Source organism: Dendrobium catenatum, unplaced genomic scaffold (assembly GCF_001605985.2).
Source record: "Dendrobium catenatum unplaced genomic scaffold, ASM160598v2 fragScaff_scaffold_283, whole genome shotgun sequence".
NCBI classification, from domain to species: Eukaryota; Viridiplantae; Streptophyta; class Magnoliopsida; order Asparagales; family Orchidaceae; genus Dendrobium; species Dendrobium catenatum.
In genome coordinates this window covers 468,435-487,789 of record NW_021318745.1, presented here as the reverse complement: position 1 = coordinate 487,789, position 19,355 = coordinate 468,435, and the positions used below count along the sequence as shown (strand labels likewise).

Genomic DNA, 19,355 nt, shown 5'->3' with positions numbered 1-19,355 from the left:
TAGAAATATGATACTCGATTATTTTCTTATGTATGTTGATATTTTATTTTGAAATGTTATCAATATGTGAATTTTATGTTCGCCTCTAGATATTTGTATGTATGACAATATGAATTTTATTCAAAGAACTATTACAAAGTTTGATGTTAATTTTAAATTCACTATTGATTTTTATTATGAATATTGTTGCAAAGTTTTGATTGGTTGACACTGTTGTTATTACCTTTAGACATAAATATTATAGATTGATTGTTTTGACAAAAAGAAGGAATTGCTTATAATTGAAGAAATTATATTTTAATCATAATCTTTCCCTTTTGCCTCTCTAGGCATATCCACTATATTTTTTATTTGTACACCAAAATCTAAAGCTTCACAAGAGAAACTGATCAATTTTGCTGTTGAAATCAAGCATACTAAAAAAAAATACAGCATTAAAGCAATTTTAACCGCTATAATTGATCAACATTATAACTATTTTAACCATTGCAATTCTATTATTTTAGAAAATTGTAGAGATTTTAACAGTTGCAATGCTGTAATAATGCAGCTGTTAAAACCACAACAAAATAATCGTTAGAAAAAAAAAAAACTTATATCTAATTTAAACAATTCAAAATCCACCACGAAAATTACTTCCAAGTAGAAGTGTCAATATTTGACACGATATGAAAACCCGATTCGAACCCGGCCCGAAAATTTTGGGTTTGACTGGACCCAATTTCAAAACGGGTCGGGTTCAAGTTGACCTGACTGGTTGCTGGGTCAACCCGCCAGCCCGTTTAACATGTGTTGCCCGCATCTGCCCAGGCTGCCTGCGCTCCTGCCCCCGCTGCCCTTGCCCTGCCCATGCAACAATGCCAATAGCATGCCGCCCGCTCGTAGGCCGAGTCCGCCCGCACCCTCTCACCTGCCCCCGGGCTCATCGAGACAGCCTGTGCGCGCTCTCGCCTGCCCAGCTGCCCACTCAGGGGCGCACTCGGGTCCCACGCGCACACCGCGTCCAGCCCGCGCACACCTGAGTCCAGCTCACGCGCACCCGCGTCCAGCCCACACGCACCCGCGTCCACTTTTAATTAGAATTTAGATTATATTAATTTCAAAACTAATAAACCATTTTAAAATTCACCCAGATTAAAATATACCCTTTAAAATGTATTTCCTATATGTATAAAAAGAACGAGCGGCCTAGCATTTTAGCTTTGAAACAATCCATAGAAGTTTGTAAGTATAAAGTTTTTGTAAACAACTTTCTTGCTTCTAAGTTTTAATTACAACAACATGAAAAAGTTAAGTTTGGGATCTAAGTGAAAGACAACAAAAGTAAAAAGAAAAAATAAATATGGGCTTCTGCTCGCAAACTTCCCCATCGATCATGAAAGGCTTTCTCCAATGGAAGAACTCGACCCTTTTCTATTCACCGTTGTGTTCTTCAAAATCTGAAAATAAAAAATGAAGGGAATAAATAAAACAGAAGCTTAACAAAATAAAAAAGAACACACTTTGTTTATTAGAAGTACAGAGAGAGTGGGGAGGATCTATATAAGATATTTATTGATATAGAGAAAATATATGATAAAATACCAACAGAAGTGCTTTGGAGAGTTAAAAAAAAAAACATTAATAATGCTTATATTCAACTCATTAAAGATGTATACAATAATTATTACTTGTGTTCAAACAGAAGATAATTTGACAAAGTATTTTCCTATTTCAGTTGGATTACATTAAGGATTGTGGATGACGTTACTAGACATTTGCAGAAAGATGTATCTTGGTTTGTGCTTTTTGTTGATGTTATTCTTTTTGTTGGTAATACTACATAGGCGGTTGAAGGAAAACTTGATTTGTAGAGGTCGATCATTTAGTCTAAAGGTTTTCATTTGAGTAGATCTAAAACAAAATGCATGGACTGTAATTTTAATACTAACATATCTAGTGGTGAAATTGTGATATTGGGTGATGAATTCATTAAAAGAAGTCTACATTTAGATATCTCAGGTATATTGTTCAAAACGATTGTGAAATGGAAGGAGATATTATTAGTAGAATTGAAATTAGATGGTTGAAGTGAAGGAATGCAATGGGCCTATTGTGTGATAAAAAAGTAACCCTCAAACTTACGTAAAATATTTTATAAGATACTTATGAGACTTGCAATAATTTATGGCACAAAATGTTGGCCATTAAAAGAGAAGCATAAAATTAAGTGTTGCAGGAATAAAGATGCTTTGGTGTATGAGCGGCTTTATACATAAAAATAAAATGCGAAACGAGCATATATGTGAAAAGGTAAGAGTAGCTCCGATGACAGATCAGATTAGAGAGAGTCATCTTAAATGTTTAGTCATATAAAATGTTGATCTTTTGATGACCCAATTAGAAGAGTAGATTTATCATTCACAAGTATTTTCAGGCCTTGATACCATCCATAATTCGTTCCACTGAAGTCATAATATCATTTTCGTATTCTCAACCAACCAAGTCCTCGACATGATTTAGTTTTGTTCAAACCCACACTTAACACTCATATATTATAAAATTATGAAAACTCTCCGGATCTAATCTAAACACATCATCCTAACCATTCTAAATGTTTTTAAGCCCTAGAGCTCCATATTATCATCAAACCTAACCCTAATCTTTCATAAGCAAGCTCTCAAATTTGATCAAGTTTTATCTTAGGTCAACCTCTCTTGTGAAGGGTATTATCTCTATTTCTCCATGAACTCTATCGAGGCCAATAACACCTTATTACCTTTTTAAAGCATCCCATGCCCACTTCAGCCACCTGTCGAAAGCCAAACCCTAGGCTTCACCAATTTGATGCAAGTCAATCAACTATTACATGTTAATCATAGTTTACTCTCCGCTACTGATGTAGATGCTTTGTACATCAAAATCTCATTTGAAAAAATTGGTAATAAGAGTATGAAGTGTCTTGCAGTTCTTCTGGATATGAACGTAATTGAAGAGTCCTTCAACAAATAAACTGCTTCATTATCATATAGATTGACTAAGCTCAAGTTATACTGGTTAATTACTTTGTCACTTTATACGGAGCAAAATTAACATATGCAACTTGAGTGAAGATACATGCTAAAATTAGATCATAAATGGATGAAAGGTCCGGTCCATGCAAAACACAACAAAACTACTAAACTAAGGCACGATAAAAGTGATGCAACTGATCCAATTGAGTTAGACTCTATTGATGAAGTATGCGATTAGCTCATTCAGATGATGCTAGAATTATATCTTAATAATGAATTGGCAAGGCAAGAGACTGAGGGCTCCTGCCAGCTTAGGAGAAGCTCAAAGAACAGGAAGAACAATGTTTCATTATAAATCCAAAATAACATCTTCGAGCCAATTAGTCATAACAAAAGGAATTTCAACATAAAAAGGTTCAGCTATAAGTTCAACAATCATTTATGGCACAACTATATTATGAGATTGTTGATTGAATGATGACGAATTAATGATAGAACAAGATGAATAAGAAGATGAATCTAAAGGTTGTTTTATTGACTCAGATAATTAAGGCATGAATGATGACGAATTAATGATAGAACAAGGAATATGAAGATTATGAAAATGATAATAACAATCATTAAATGTCTGATTTGCACTTGTTTTTTACCTTTTTGTAAGCTTTTGCTTGATAGATGTTTAGACTTAAGATGTGAATTAAAATTTCAGTTCTTGCAGTATTTTGTACTTTAAATTATAGCTTGAATACTTTGATCTTAAAATTTTGTTTAATAGTTTGATAGTTTCTTAATTTATTAGCAATTTTGTGCTGTTTAATTCATTAATTTAATATAAAATTTTATTTATATTCTATAAAGAGTGTGAGAATTAAAAAAAAAAACCTTTTCCTCATATCAAGCTTTATAAATTTAAAACCTCTGTGCATCATATAATTGAGACCCTACTTTCCCAATAAGAGTACAAGTTGTCCTCCACAGATCCAAAGTTCTTGCGAGAACTCCAAGCTTGGAAGGAGGACAAGTTCATTTCCATTAGCATGAATGATGGTGACCTCTACCATGGAACTCAATTATGTATACCACAAGGGTTTGATCGCAGCAAGCAGATTTGAAAGGCTTCAATCTTAATAGTAGCCGGACATTTAGCCGTAGAGAAGATGTTGAATTTAAAGAGATATATAAATTGAACTAAAATGCTCTGAAAGGTGAACAGGCTCCTAAGGATCAAATGCTCAATATTTCAATGCAACACTCCAAATTTGTCTAACCAAAAGTGAAACGATACATTTCCACTTAGAACACTAAGCCAGCCTTGGAAAAGAATTGTCATAGATTTTATTGCAGGGCTAACCAAAAATAACTAAGGATTGACTAATCTATTTTTTCTTATGAAAAACTTAAGTGAGATGGAATACTTAATTCCTTAAATGAAAATCATCACAGGAGAAGAAGCTACAAATTATTCTTTAAGAGTGTTTGGAAGCACTTTAGACTGCTTAAATCCATCATCCCTGATAGAAGAAAATTAAGTTCTTAGCCAATTCTAGAGAGCACAATGCAGCATAATGGATACTAAATTGAGGAGCAGCACTACATTCCACTCATAGACAAATGGATAGGGAGTAGTGAATAAAATAATGAAGACAGAAGACCTGAACACTCTTCTATAGCCTGGCAACGTCAAATCTGAACAAAATTCTCCTTACGCTAAGACGGAGGCTACACACTTATAAAGTCATCAGACTTTTATAAAGGCTTGCCACCATGGAAAAGCCTTTTGGGAACGTAGCCAATAAGCCAATAACAACCCCTGTACACTACAAGGCCTCAAATAAGCCATTAGAGGCTGACAAGTTCAACAAAGAAAAGCTCAATCGAGGTAAACTCAATTTGTCCATAAAGCAATTTCAAGGTTGCTTGAGTATAGCCAGCTGGTTAAGCGAGCTTTAAAGTAACTAAGAAGGTTTTAGAGATCTAAGGATGATTTTTAGCAAAGAAAAGGGATTTTGGCTTGATTGATACCAAGTTACAAGAAGATTAACTCAACAACCAAGGAAGGTTAATTTTTGAATGACTTTTAGTACTATCATGATGGGTTAACTCCAGATTGAGTTCATAAAAGTAAAAATGAATTCAATTAGAGTTTAATTTGATCAATGCTAGATTGATCGAGTACTTTAGGAAAAGGTTCAGACGTTAACACATTTGGATTGAGCCTGAATCTGGTTTTAAGTTAGGTGCACTAACTCTGGCAGCCACTATGTGCAATCGGTCATGTTGATATCTGAAGGTGCTCAATTGGATCTCAAAAGAGTCATAGTTGAATCTTACCTGCATAATGTAGGTGTCCATAAACTCATAACATGTTAGACTTTATATCTGAGTTGCAATGCCAAATAAAGCTCACTTGGTTTTAATTTGGTCTACATGAGTAAATTAAATTTAGCCCTCCGTCAAATAAAAATTTGTGTGATCATACATGCAAATTTAAAGTTAGCTAGCGAAGTAAACCAATTTGAAGAAAAATGAGTGTAAAGTTTTAAGATGGTGGCGACCGGCAAGTGGCGGCGGTGGTGACCGGCGGGTGGCAGCGGATGGCAGGTGGTCTATGGATGAAAGTGGTGACTGACGGCGGGTGGCGATAGTGGCTAGAGGCAGGTGGAGGTGGCTGACGGCTGTTGGCAGCGGTCAAGCGAGCTTGCTTGCGGTGTAAACCATTTTCGCTCAAAATTGGGTGAGTTTGGTTTAACTCAAAAAAGAACTAGAATGGTTTACACTACATTTACTTTACTTTGCATTAATTTTTCATCTAACCAAAAATCAAAATTTTCAAAATCCCTGCATTTAGAATACTTTACACCCTTATGTAATCCAACCAATCAGCCTCTTAATGGTCAACATTTTGAACCGGAAATCACCGCAAGTCTCACCACCATCTTATAGAAGTTTTCTTTAAGTTTGAGGGGCACTTTTCTATCACACAATAGGCCCGATGCATTCCTCCACTTCAGCCATCCAACTGGAATTCTACTAATAATATCCCCATGTATTTCACCATTACTTTGAATAATAGACACAAGATATCTAAAACAACAACAACAACAACATCAAGCCTTGATCCCACTACGTGGGGTCGGCTACATGAATCCTTTTTTCTTCATTGTGTCCTATTAAAAGTCAAATTCTCGTTTAAATCTAATAAAGAAAGGTCATTCCTAATATTTTCTAACCAAGTCTTTTTAGGTCTACCCCTACCTTTCTAAACATAAGTCAAATCTAATACCTCTACTCTCCTAACCGGGTCATCAGAAGGCCGCCGTTTTATGTGACCAAACCATCTAAGGCGACTCTCTCTAATCTTATCTTCTACTGGAGCTACTCCAACCTTTTCACGTATATGCTCATTTCGTATCATATCTCTAAGGGTAAAGCCACTCATCCACCTAAGCATCCTCATCTCTGCCACACTTAAATTAGTATTATGCTTCTCTTTTAATGGCCAACATACGGCACAATAAAGCATTGCAGGCCTCACTACCATCTTATAGAATTTTCCCTTAAGTTTGAGGGGAACATTTCTATCACATAACAAGCCCGATGCATTCCTCCACTTCAACCATCCAACTTGAATTATGCTGATAATATCCCCATCTATTTCACCAACACTCTGAACAATAGATCCAAGATACCTAAAACGTGTACTCTTATTAATGACTTGATCGCCCAAAGTCACAATCCCCTCACTAGGTCTATTACTACTAAAATTACACTCCATATATTCCGTTTTAGATCTACTCAAGCGAAAACCTTTAGACTCTAAGGTTGACCTCCATAATTCAAGTTTACCTTCAACTCCCTCTCTAGTCTTATCAACAAGAAGAATATCATCAGCAAAAAGCATACACCAAGGTACATCCTCTTGCAAATGTCTAGTGAGAACATCCAAGACTAAAGCAAAAAGATATGGGCTTAAGGCTGATCCTTGATGTAACCCAACCGAAATAGGGAAATACTTGGACAATCCACCTTGTGTTTGAACACAAGTAATAGCTCCTGCATACATATCTTTAATGATTTGAATATAAGCATTATTGACTCCTTTCTTATCAAGAACTCTCCATAGCACTTCTCTTGGAACTTTATCATATGCTTTTTCTAAATCAATAAATATCATATGTAGATCCTCCTTATTTCCTCTATATTTTTCCATCAAACCTCTGAATAAATGTATGGCTTCCATAGTCGACCTACCCGACATGAATCCAAAGTGATTTTGAGAACATTAGTATCAACGCCGCAACCTATGCTCCAATAGACCGCTCCCCATGAGTTTTGAAAATATGCACATTAACTTAATACCTCTATAATTCGCACAATCTTTATGCATCACCTTATTCTTAAATAGGAATAACACACTCATTCTCCACTCATTCTGGCATCTTCTTAGTCTTCAAAATAAGTAATTAAAAGTTTAGTAGCCATGGAAATTCCTTCATCTCCGTAAGCTTCCACACTCTCTATTGGTAAAATCATCGGTCCACAGCTGTTCCACCCTCATTTTCTTTAAAGCCATCTCGTAAAACTTCAGTTTTACTAATACGTCGATAAACATAAATCTTTATTTTCATTTAAGGTGACTAAGGTCAACTATGGTCAATCTATTTTCAATCAAACAATCTTCATTAAAAAGTTTTGCAAAATATCTCATCCAATCTTTGTGAATATCATCTTCTAAGAAAAATATTTTTTTTATCTTCATCTTTAATATCACTTCCTGAACTAGGAATCCTTACTACTCCTATCTCTTTAATTTGGCTAACTTTATACCATATATCTTCTCCCTCTTTGTATCTAATATATTATATAAATCACTAAAAAGTTCTAATCCTTTGCATCGCATATTGCTTTCTAGCATCCTGCGAGCCACTTTATATATTTCCAAGTTATCGAATTTTAAAATTAAACCAATTTTTTTAACAAAAGCTTGCTTATTTTTAATTTTTTCTTGACATTCGGATTCCATCCAACCAACTATTTTTTAACTATTGGAGATTTCCCTTTGATACTGCAAGGACATCTTTTGCAATATTCTTTATATCCTAGCCACTTTTTCCACAATAATATTAGCACCTCAATGCACAGACAAAATCTAAGATCTAAATCTATTTCCAAAAATGTTTTGTTTAATATTCTTTAAATGCCCCCATTTAATCCTAGAAAATGTTTTATTTTTTTTTTTATACTCCCTTTATCTTAAGTCCAACACTAATAATCGATGTGGGTATTATAAATTTTCACTCGGATAACTTTACAATCTTTGCAATCTAAACCGATTTAAAATTCTAATAAAGAAAATAGTCAACTGGGTTGTATTATATCCATTTTTTATAAGTGATAAGATGCTCATTTCCCTTTTCTTAAATAAGGTATTAGCAATTAAAAAAATCAAAGCTAAAACAAAGATGTAATATGGTCTAGCCACCTTCATTCGTCGTTCAAATCCAGGCCACCATAAAAATGAATGCTTTTAAAATATCCTACCTCTCTACCACATGTCTATTTAAATCTCCTCCAATAAAGAGTTCTTTCTTCAAAGAGATATATTTTTGTATTAATTCTTCTAAGTCATTTCAAAAATTTAATTTAGAACTCATATCCAAACCTACTTGAGGAGCATAAGCACTTATAATATTAACAATCTTATCATCAACAACAATCTTTAAAGCTATAATTCTATCTCCAATTCTATTAATTTTTATAACATTATCCTTTAAACTCTTATTTATAATAACACCTACACCATTTCTAGTACGACTCCTACCCGAATACCAAAGTTTAAATCCTAAACTATCAATTTCCTTAGCCTTATCTCCAACCCATTTAGTTTCCTGAATGCACAAAATATGTAACTTCCTATAAATCATAATATCTATTAATTCCATTAATTTTTCTATAAGGGAACCTATATTCCAAGTTCCTATCCTAATTTTAGTTTCATGGACTAGCTTCTTTGCCCACATCCGTCCTTGATGTGGGAACCCTTGCCTATTTAACACTGCACCCGGGCGCCGGTGCAGCGGCCCTTGCACACTTGTCACTGTATTCAGGCCATACAGCGCGTCGCTTCCAGGGGACGCCCTAGCATTAACACAATTTCTTAAAGGATTCATGTCATTATTGTTCGACAAGTTTTACGCTGGTTGTCGACTACCTAATGCAACCCTCCACTTTTCTCATCCAAGATATCTAAAACATGTACTTTTTTTAATTACTTGATAGACCAAAATCACAATCCCCCTACCAGATCTATACTATTAAAGTTACACTCCATCTATTCAATTTTAGATCTACTCAAATGAAAATATTTAGACTCTAAGGTTGACCTCCATAATTATAGTTTTCCTTCAACTCCTTCTCTAGTCTTATCAACAAGAAGAATATCATCAGCAAAAAGCATACACCAGGGTACATCCTTTTGCAAATGCTAGTAAGAACATCCATGACTAAAGAAAAACTATATCCCCCATTATAATTATGGATAATATGAAAATTGTATCCCTAAATTCAAAATAAATCCTTTAGTCTTCTCATTTTAAATACTGATTTCATCACACTGGCCATCTTGACCCTAGCTGCCCGTCTACTTCTAATGTGCAATTGCCAAGCCAATATGAGAGGATTTGGGAACAAATTCTTATAAAAACAAAAAACTTGATAGCATGACTCCATGCTCTCTCCCACACTAAAGAACTAATGGAAGTTGTTTGGTTCATTTGAACTTCAAGACCCAACCAATACGCCCCTCCTAAAACCAATAATTCTCAATCTACCCCTGCATGAACCAAAAGGGCTACTTGTTAACAAGTTTTACTCAGATTTAATCAAGTTTTGGCTTACACATTGCCAAATACTTTTTTTTTTTACTTTAAATCTTGCGTTTTTGTTAAATCACACTCATATCCATATCTATTGGACTATCCAGTGGAAATGAGCTCGAAACAGAACTTCCTTTAATGCGATTCTTTTCCTCTTCTTCAGGGATGGAAGCTCAAAAACAGTTTTAGTGATTTTCCATGACTAAAACTTATGAATTAGTAATGGGGTAAATTATTTGGAACTTTGAAAGAAATTGTAAATAGTTAACTATTTATGAATTTATTGAAATAGTAATATATTACGATTTATATTACAAATTTATTAATTAAATATTGGAGGATTTACACGCATTTCACAAAATTCTTATGAATTTACATTTCTAACATACAAATATTTATATTTACTAATATAAAACTTTAATTTTTAAATTATATCAAGGCATATGCATGAAAATATAAACAAGTTCCATAAATATTTTGATAAGGCTAATAAAAAATAATTGAATCAAATATTATGAACGAATTAATGCTAAATATTTAGTAAGAATGATTAGAAATTAATTTAGGTCATTATTTATTAATTAGAATTATTAAAAAAATTAAATATATTAACAAATTATTATTGATCACTATGAAATAATTAATCATAATTAAGATATTTAATAAGGATCATTAAAATTAATTTAGCTAATTATTTACTATTTATTAGTCATTAAAAATTAAAATAATAACAGAGTATAAATTTATTAATTCAAATTACTAAAAATTGAATATTTATTAGCACAAAATTAAAAGCATGAACTTTCAGGTAAACTCTTGAATTGAATCCTAAATTCTTAAAACAACAGCCAAACATTTTGTTAGGATTTACATTTGGAATTTATTAGATCTAAATTCATATGATTTAGTAAATGTAGATCAAATGTTGTTTATAGAAAGATATTAAAACCTTATAAAAGAAATGAATCAAGCTCAAAAAATGAAAATTGAGAGGGAGAGGCTAGACTCTAGGAGCTTCTCATTGAATTTGAGACTTTAAAGAAGACAATATTAACTCTAGAAGCTAGAATTGAGATCAAGAAGGCTAAAGTGGCCAAGTAGATTGAGAGCTTGATAACTATGCAGCAAAGAGTTGGCTGACTCTATGTATCAAGCCAAATCGATGGTAACCACCTTAACCGGATTGAAGAAAATTGAGTTAGCTATCAATTCATCCTATTTAGTTTCCCAAGAAGTTTGCCCATAGAATTTGTCGAGAGGCCAGTGAACTTAGGGTGGAAATTTTTTCCTGATGAGGAAGTTTTATTATACTTTCTGGATGAGACAATTTGTAGTAACGACTGATTTCATTTTTTGATAGTTTATCCAAAGAGAAGATTTCCCTCACAATATTGAACTTGATCCACAATTCTATTGCATATTGGGAGGAGTTGCATTGTCTCTATGCCGAGTTCAATAGCTCTATTGCTTGTTCAAGTCGTCCTTGAGAATACCCATGAGCCTTGATTTTATAGCCGACTCCTTTTTATTTCATTATGAATTTTTTTACGTCAATTAAATCACGATGCCTTTCTAATTTCTTTTCTTTTAAATTAATGCAATTAAATTTCTATATTTGATGAAAAAAATTGTTTCTTTTAAATTTGTTCGTGTTTATAAGACAAATTTATATCATCTCACTGAAATCTATTTATTGTAATTGACCTTGTATATGATGTCGGATCTCCTTGGGTTCCCTAAGTATGATGAACTATTGAGTTCTTCTGGACAAGTTCCTTAACTACAGCGAATTATTAAATTCTTTTAGATGAGCACTTTGAGTATTTGATGAATATATAAATAGCATGATATAACACTATAAAATTTGCCAAAATAGAAATTTTTTTTTTTTTTTTGCAAAGAAAAAACTGAACTAAAAAATTAAAATTATCTTCATTCACTAAAAGAATAATTTCACAAGAACATCAAGGACTCAAGGTGCTTCTCTTTCAAAGATTGAATATCATTAAGCCATCTCCACTCTAAGTTCTTAGAATGTCCTTCCTAGCGTGGGTTTAAAATCCATATGCTTTACGATTTCGATATTGTAAGATCATTTTCACATAGATTTGAGCTTTATAAGGATGGATCACTGTGATGTCATGTCGACTTTTGAAGGACAAGATATATCGAGCAAAAGTTTTGTTCACAAACATTTGTATCATAACATTAGTTGACTTGTCTATTCAATCTCTTCTGGATAGATATTTAAAATCTGAGTTCTTCATGAAGGTGAGAGAAGTTCACAATCCTTTTTCTACTGACAAGCACTTCTCCAAATTTTGAAGATGACTAGTAACTACACATGTTGCATTTGACAGGTAAGAGCACTTTAAACCTATGGAAGAGGACAAAGAAAGTTTGACTTGAAGCAAAGGGGCTGTTCAAAAGGCCTAGAACACAAAAAAAAAAAAGCTTTCCAACCCATTTTCCTTAAATGCCTTCTTTTATATTGAGATGATTCAAAATTAGTTTTAAGCAAATTCTACCTGTTGGTTAATAATGGGATGCTGTACAAAAGGTTTAACTGTTTGACTTTGGAAAGATTCTTTTTATTGTTAATGAATTATGGACAATTGTCACTAATATTTACCATTAGTAGACCAAAGTGGTGGATAACGTTAATCCAAACATATTTTTTTATTGTTTTAGAATTCACCTTTACAAGAGCTTTAGCATAATTCCATTTTATAAATTGGTATATTATAACGAGAATGAATCATTATTTACTACTCTCTGGAGGGAAAGGTCAAAATAGGTACATATCCCATATAACAATTAGCAACAGATTAAAAATCAACTAAAGCTTAAGAGAAGGTTGGAGTTGTAAGAGAGCAAACTTTTAAAATTGAATATATATAATTGATAACTCTTCTGATCTTATCACAAAGTTAGCCAAAAGTAGCCTTGCTATATAACTCATTAGACTAGTGTTCTTTCTCCTGAGACACTTTTGCATTCCTAAAATGAACCTCCTTTAAGTTGCCAACAATTTCAATCTTGTGTTCACATCACATTAATTATAGTCAATGACTTTCTAAAAACCTACCCATTGATAAACAAATATTGTGTAGCCTTGACCTTGAACCTTATGGGGTCCTTAAGGTAAGATGGAATTTAGCTTGTAGAAAGATATTAAATAAATGAATCAATCTAAGTAGAGGGGACATCAACTTACATGGCTTTATTTAAGATCTTTGATGATCAAGTAGGTGGGATTGATTATAAGCCAAACATATATATAAATACAACTGGAAAGAAAGTCAGAAAATTGGTTATATTCTCAAGGAATATGTTTATACTAAAGTGCTCCAACTTGATGATCTCAATTTTGAATTTAACGATATATTTTTGTATAATGAGATCTCAAGATTCAAACTCTCCATTAACTTGATGAACCATTAGCTCAAAGTAAAACAAAATGGTGATATGCTTGCCATTAAATCCTAAAGCAAATTGCAAGTCGACAAGTATATCCTTGCACACTTCCTGTTTATTAGTGATTTGAAATCAAATTCGTACTGTATGTATAATAATATTTCTAGCTGGGCTTTACAATCTAATTCCAATTTCAACTCATTTAACTCTTTAGATATCATCGACAATAAGAGCCTAGAAAAGATCTTCATAATTATAAGTTTCATCTTCAACTTCCAGGAATGTTAAGTAGGCCGCATTGTCATTTATCATCAACACCTTAATGGTGGTCCTTGACATATATGATACAGGAAACTCAGTAAGCTCAATAAACCATTTGAGAAATCAACCATAATGATCTAACTTCAAGAGCACACCTTTTAAAGGATGATAAATGATAATTTTAAATACAAGGCTTGAAACTGTGTATGAACTCACTAACAACTAGCATTGATGCTATTTTCTACATGATTATGGATCTTATTTTGGCCCTATGAAGGATTTTCCCAAAATAATAAATTAGTCACTATGTCCTGCCATCACCTTTGATTAAACCTATGCTAATTACATCCTCGCTAACACCCAACTAAATGAGCAAGTCTTCATTGGATTGTGGGCCTGAGTGACGACTTTGCAAAGAGTAGCAACTACTACTAGTTGAATGTCTGTCCACAATCCCCCCAAGTGATTAGTAGCATGTTTTGACCATCAATATCCTTAAGCTCACCAATAATTTCATAAGAAGACTTCACAATGGGTGACAACCCTGAAGAATCAATGTTTATATGGTTGAAATATGTTTAATGAAATATTCATAAGACTACCTATGTCAATTAAGATATTACCAGCTAATAGTTGGCAATGAGGTTGCAATATATTATGTTATACAATCAATTAATTTAAATGGAGGTTATGGGCACCTTTGAAGATGTCGATGAACTTGAGGTTGCATGAATCTCTCTTGAACAAAGTTGCTTAAGGTTCTTATTCTACTTAATAGGCATGATGTTTCAATGCTGGCTTGGGTAAGCAAGAACCAACTTGTTGAATTTGTCAACGAAAATAAGTTATTCCAAGAGGCTTCGAAGGTGATGATAGTCCTTTATATTGTGACCAAATTGTTTATGGAGGATGTCCTAGTTCATCATGTCACAAGCATATAGTGTAGTGTGCATCGATAATTGATTCCAAATGCACTTGTCACAAATGGAGTTTCTAACTCGACCAAATACATTTAATGAGGAATGTAGGCAGGGTAACTCAATATTAAGTTGGCAAATACCTTCTTGAGGGATCATAAGTCAACGAAAATATGTTCTTCCAAGAGGCTTTAAAGGTGATGATAGTCCTTTATATTGTGACCATGGTCCTTATGGAGGATGTCATAGTTCATCATGTCACGAGCATATAGTGCAATGTGCATCAATAATGGATTCCAGATGTACTTGTCACAGATGGAGTTTCCAATTCGATCAAATACATTTAATGAGGAATATAGGCAATGTAACTCAATATTAAGTTGGCATCTCCCTTCTTGAGGGATCATAAGTCATCATATCTCTATCTTGCTTACAAGAACTCATTTGAACCATTCTAAAAGAGGAATAGTAAAAAAAAAATGAAAGAACAAGTTAAAGTGAGATTTCAAAGAGAATTTTGATGAGGTTTCATATGATTTTGTCATGCGATTTTTCTACAGTATTTTTCATCTGCTCGCGTTTGACTAATAACCCCTTTATTTATAGGTGAGGATCAACTCACTATTTCAAAATTGGCTGGATGGTATGATTACTTAGGGAATGCGTAGATTGAACCACTATAAATAGCTATATAACGAGCAAGTTTGTCATGAAACACTATAGTTAGCTATATAGCGAGCAACTTTGTCATGAAATCAGCTCCTAGTCATGGGTTAGGAATTGCAGGCAGATTGTCAATTGAGGTTGAGTACACTTGGCAAGTTCTTATGAGAATCTTTAGTTGGTTGGTTGATTTTCTGGGAAAGTTGAGTTCTTCTGAGTTAAAAGCCTTGATTAACAGGCCACTTTGTGAATCCTTCGAGCTGAGTTTAGTAGCTTATGGTGGGCAGAGTTAGATGCGACTCTTAGAAAACTTATTTGAAAAGCAATTCTTAATGACTTGAAGCTTCAGGCAACTTTAGATTTTGCGAGTTCCATGTTGTGGGCAGTTCAAGTTGGTTCTGAATCAATGACTTATTTTATCTAATTGAGGTCTTCATAATGGAATTATTAATCTAACCAAAATTACTCTGAATGTGCGCTAAATCCCACTTAAGTTAAATCCCAACTGCCCCCAAACAGCCCTTAATTACAACAAACATAAAAATGTTTGAAAAGATAAAGAAAAAGCACATAAAAGATAACTAAAAACATCTATACCTGTCTTAGCATTTGGTTCTCGTTTTGAACTGTGGATAGCCTCTCCTCCAGCTCCATGTTCTTCCTCTCCAGCTCCTTCACCTTCTCTTCCAAATCGCTTAAATAAGCCTTCTTTCTCTCTCTAGCCTGCTGCGCCGATACCCTATTCCTCAGCAACCTTTTTTCCACAACAAAAACATTATACACAAAAATAAAATTAAATATCATACATTTCCTTCTAATTATTAAAAATATTAAATAAATAGGCCTTAGTTAAAATACACGCAAGTAGGTGGGTCACCTCTTCAACCGCCTGTGCTCTTTTTCCGCAGGACTCCTTCCACGCTTCCTTTGACCGGCCACCGACGGACCTGCAGCGGCCGCTCCGCCGTGGCTTCCGGAAGCCGCCGGCCCCGTCTGCTCGCCGGCGACGAAGTCTGGTACTCTCCGAATCTCTTCGTCGCTCTCCATGCCTGCCAGCTCGAAGCGCGGCAACTTTAGATTTTGACAGGAAACAGAGGCTAGAGTAAATATGGAACCAAAAAATTTCGATTTTTGCTCCTTTCCTTGTAAGAGCAAAATGGAAATAAAAATCTATGAACAAAGTGCGAGCTTGCCTTCTTTGATTTCCAGGCGCAAGCCAGAGCTGGAGGATCTGGAACTCGTTGCTTGCTCTTGCTGCATCCTCTCTCTCCCTCTCTATCTCTTTGCTCGGCTCGAAGGAACGGCGTGAGTAGAGGAGAAGATTTCGCTATACTAATTCATTTTATATTTTGCTTCATTTACCTTTTTGGGAAATTGCTTCCGGGCACGCAAGTTCAGTCTGTAAAGAGGGGTTTGTGAGGGCTTAAAAGAGTGATCTTTTACCGTTGGATTGAAGAAAGGGGATGGTGGATACAGCGTCATCGTGGCAAAAGAAGCTGCCATACATGAAGAGAGAGATCGAATGGACAGGAGATGCGAAGCGTGGATGAACGGATCACCCTTCGATCCGAATCTAGTCGTGCGGCTGATGGATAGCGGTGCATCCGGGTCCTTTTCGGATGTTGCGGGAAAGATCCGAGATGACAATTAAAGCTGCTTAATTCTATTGTTCCCGGATCAACCTCGGACTAACGGAAAGCTCCTTATGTACGGATTGCTATTTGTTTTTTTTTTTCCTTTGCAAAAATAGGGACAAAATATGTCCAATTTCATTCAAAAATGAAATGTTACATTCAAATACAAAAATTTTGTATAAGAAAGAAAGAAAAACTTGCAAAACTAAAAGAAAGCCTAAAGCCTACTAATCAAAAACTTCTTAGAAAAGGAGTAAAATTACAATCAAGAAAAATAAGACTAGAAAGCTAGTCTTAAAAAAGGAAAGATAAAAAAATAGTAAAAGAAGAATACTTTAGCAGCCAAATAACAATCAAATTAAGCTCCAAAAGATCCACCAATAGAAAGACAGCTCCATATCCATAATAAATTCTCAATCAACAAAATATCACCTCCCAGATAACACAAGAACAAGATATCATCAAGTTCCATCCAGACCAACTACCGATCAATCTGGCTTTCATACAGACCAATAACCAGCTCAAAAAGATCCATCAACATATAGATAGCTCCAGATCCGTAACAAACGCTCAAACAACATAAAAACATCACCTAACATCACAAGATCAAGTCACCAAGAAACAATCACTAAGCCAACTGCCAATCAACCTGACAACCATCCAGACCAATACCCTGAAACAAAAAGACTACAAAACTAGTCAAAACAAATGCTCCAATAACAAAAAATAGCTCCTAGCTAACACAAGAATGAGCCACCAAAATCAAGTTATCATGGGCCACCCTCCATAAATTAATCAAAAAGCAATCAACCAAGCTTCCAACTAAACCAAAAGCCAATTGATTCAAATGAGACCAAAAAACAAGCACCCAGCAAAAAAGAAAAACAACCAAAATAAGGAAAACAACATTCAAGAACAAGCTACAAAAAAAAACAAACAAACCAATGTTGCAACCTAAGCTCACAAGTTTATATTTTTTATGATAACAAATATTGTGGCTCATATCCCTATGTCTATTTATATTTGCAATATATTTTTGTTTGTGTGTGTACTAATATTTCATGAACATCATGTATCATCCAACGAAGATTCAAGACTAGAGATTGGGTAGAATATGTGATGATGAAAAGATCTTTATAATATTCATTAATATATTTTTTATTTCTTGAGTCAAGTCATATAAGAGTGTATGCTAGCTTAGTGATCATGCACACACACACACTCATGGGGAGTGAGATTGAGTCAAAACCAGAAGTTTAATTTTTGAACTAATCATACTATACGATTTATATCATAATATACGATCAGCTCCTCTAACTAATCATATTAGATGATGTAGACCATCCAAGATGATCAGTTATGATCATAAAAAATAGTCGTCAATTATAATTAAGCAATATTTTAAATTTTTATTTTGTTATGATCGTCTAAGTTGATGTATATCATACTGGATGATTTATAATAATCATTAATGAATTGATCATATGATTAAGAGACTAATTATAGTTAATTTATTCAATCTAATCATCTAGGACAAATAGTAAAGATCATACTAGATAACCTGAGAGGTACATGGGATGATACTTGATTGTCCTGAATGAAATAAGATAATTTTTCTTCTAAACATCTTGGATAATATACAATATTATATTGGACAATCTGTATAAATTTGAACTGATCATATTGGACTATTTTGAGATTGTTTATGAATATCAGGTCAAATTATGTATATTATACTAGATGATCATACGGTCATACATGATAATATTTGGTGTTAGATTTGAGTTTATAGGGTTTTTCAAATTATGCACATTATACTAGATGATCCTATGATTGTAGTGTACGATCTTTACCGCTAGAATTAAGTTTCTAGGGTTTTTCGAAGACCTCTATTTGTGTTCTCCAAAGATATTATTAGTGTCTTTGGCGTGCATAGAGTCTCCATTCTTTTGGAGAAAACTTGAAGAGAGAGCCTTGAAAGGGAAAGAAAAGGGTGGAGTTTGAGAGGGAGAAGATTCTTATGGGTTTCAAGGGTGTGCGGAGGGGGTTTCATACAGTTGCTCTGGTAAGCTTGCACCTCAGTACTATCAGATTCAAGGTTTATCTTAAGGAAAGTGTTAGGAAGAAGAATATATCTTCGGTGTCAAACGACCCAACTACTCGGTCGCATCGGGGAAGGTACAGGTGATTCATGGTTCTCTGTCTGTGAAAGGATTTATGGTTCTCTACCGTCTTCTACAGGGAGAAAAAGGATTACAGTCCTCTACTGCACCGGGTTAGTGGAATAGATTTTATAAGGACTTCTTCACCTAGTTATAGGTTTTGCAACTTAGAATTCAAGATTGAGTTTGATATAATATAATTTTTTTATGATAATAAAATATTATTATAATGATTACTATTTCTCCTAACATACATTGGATATATATTCTTTTTTTTATTTGTGTATACTAACATTTAAAAAAAAAAATCATACTCTAAACTGTTGAAGACTTCAAGATAGAGTATATTAGGGTTTCATGTAATGAAGTATGTAATTTTTATATTTTTCTTGAGTTTGAGATAGTGTGATTGTAATTTGATAACTATGCACAC

General features: G+C 33.9%; 1 protein-coding gene across 1 annotated transcript; it reads right to left on the bottom strand.

Moving 5' to 3' along the window:
* Positions 1 to 1,217: 1,217 nt before the first annotated feature.
* Positions 1,218 to 16,519, bottom strand: LOC110102063 (transcription factor HY5). Its single transcript, XM_020830235.2, has 4 exons — positions 16,320 to 16,519; positions 16,004 to 16,175; positions 15,724 to 15,880; positions 1,218 to 1,439 (listed from the first exon to the last, which is right to left on the bottom strand). Exons 1-4 carry the CDS (start codon positions 16,384 to 16,386, stop codon positions 1,374 to 1,376), a joined length of 462 nt encoding a protein of 153 aa, XP_020685894.1. The 5' UTR covers positions 16,387 to 16,519; the 3' UTR covers positions 1,218 to 1,373.
* Positions 16,520 to 19,355: the final 2,836 nt, after the last annotated feature.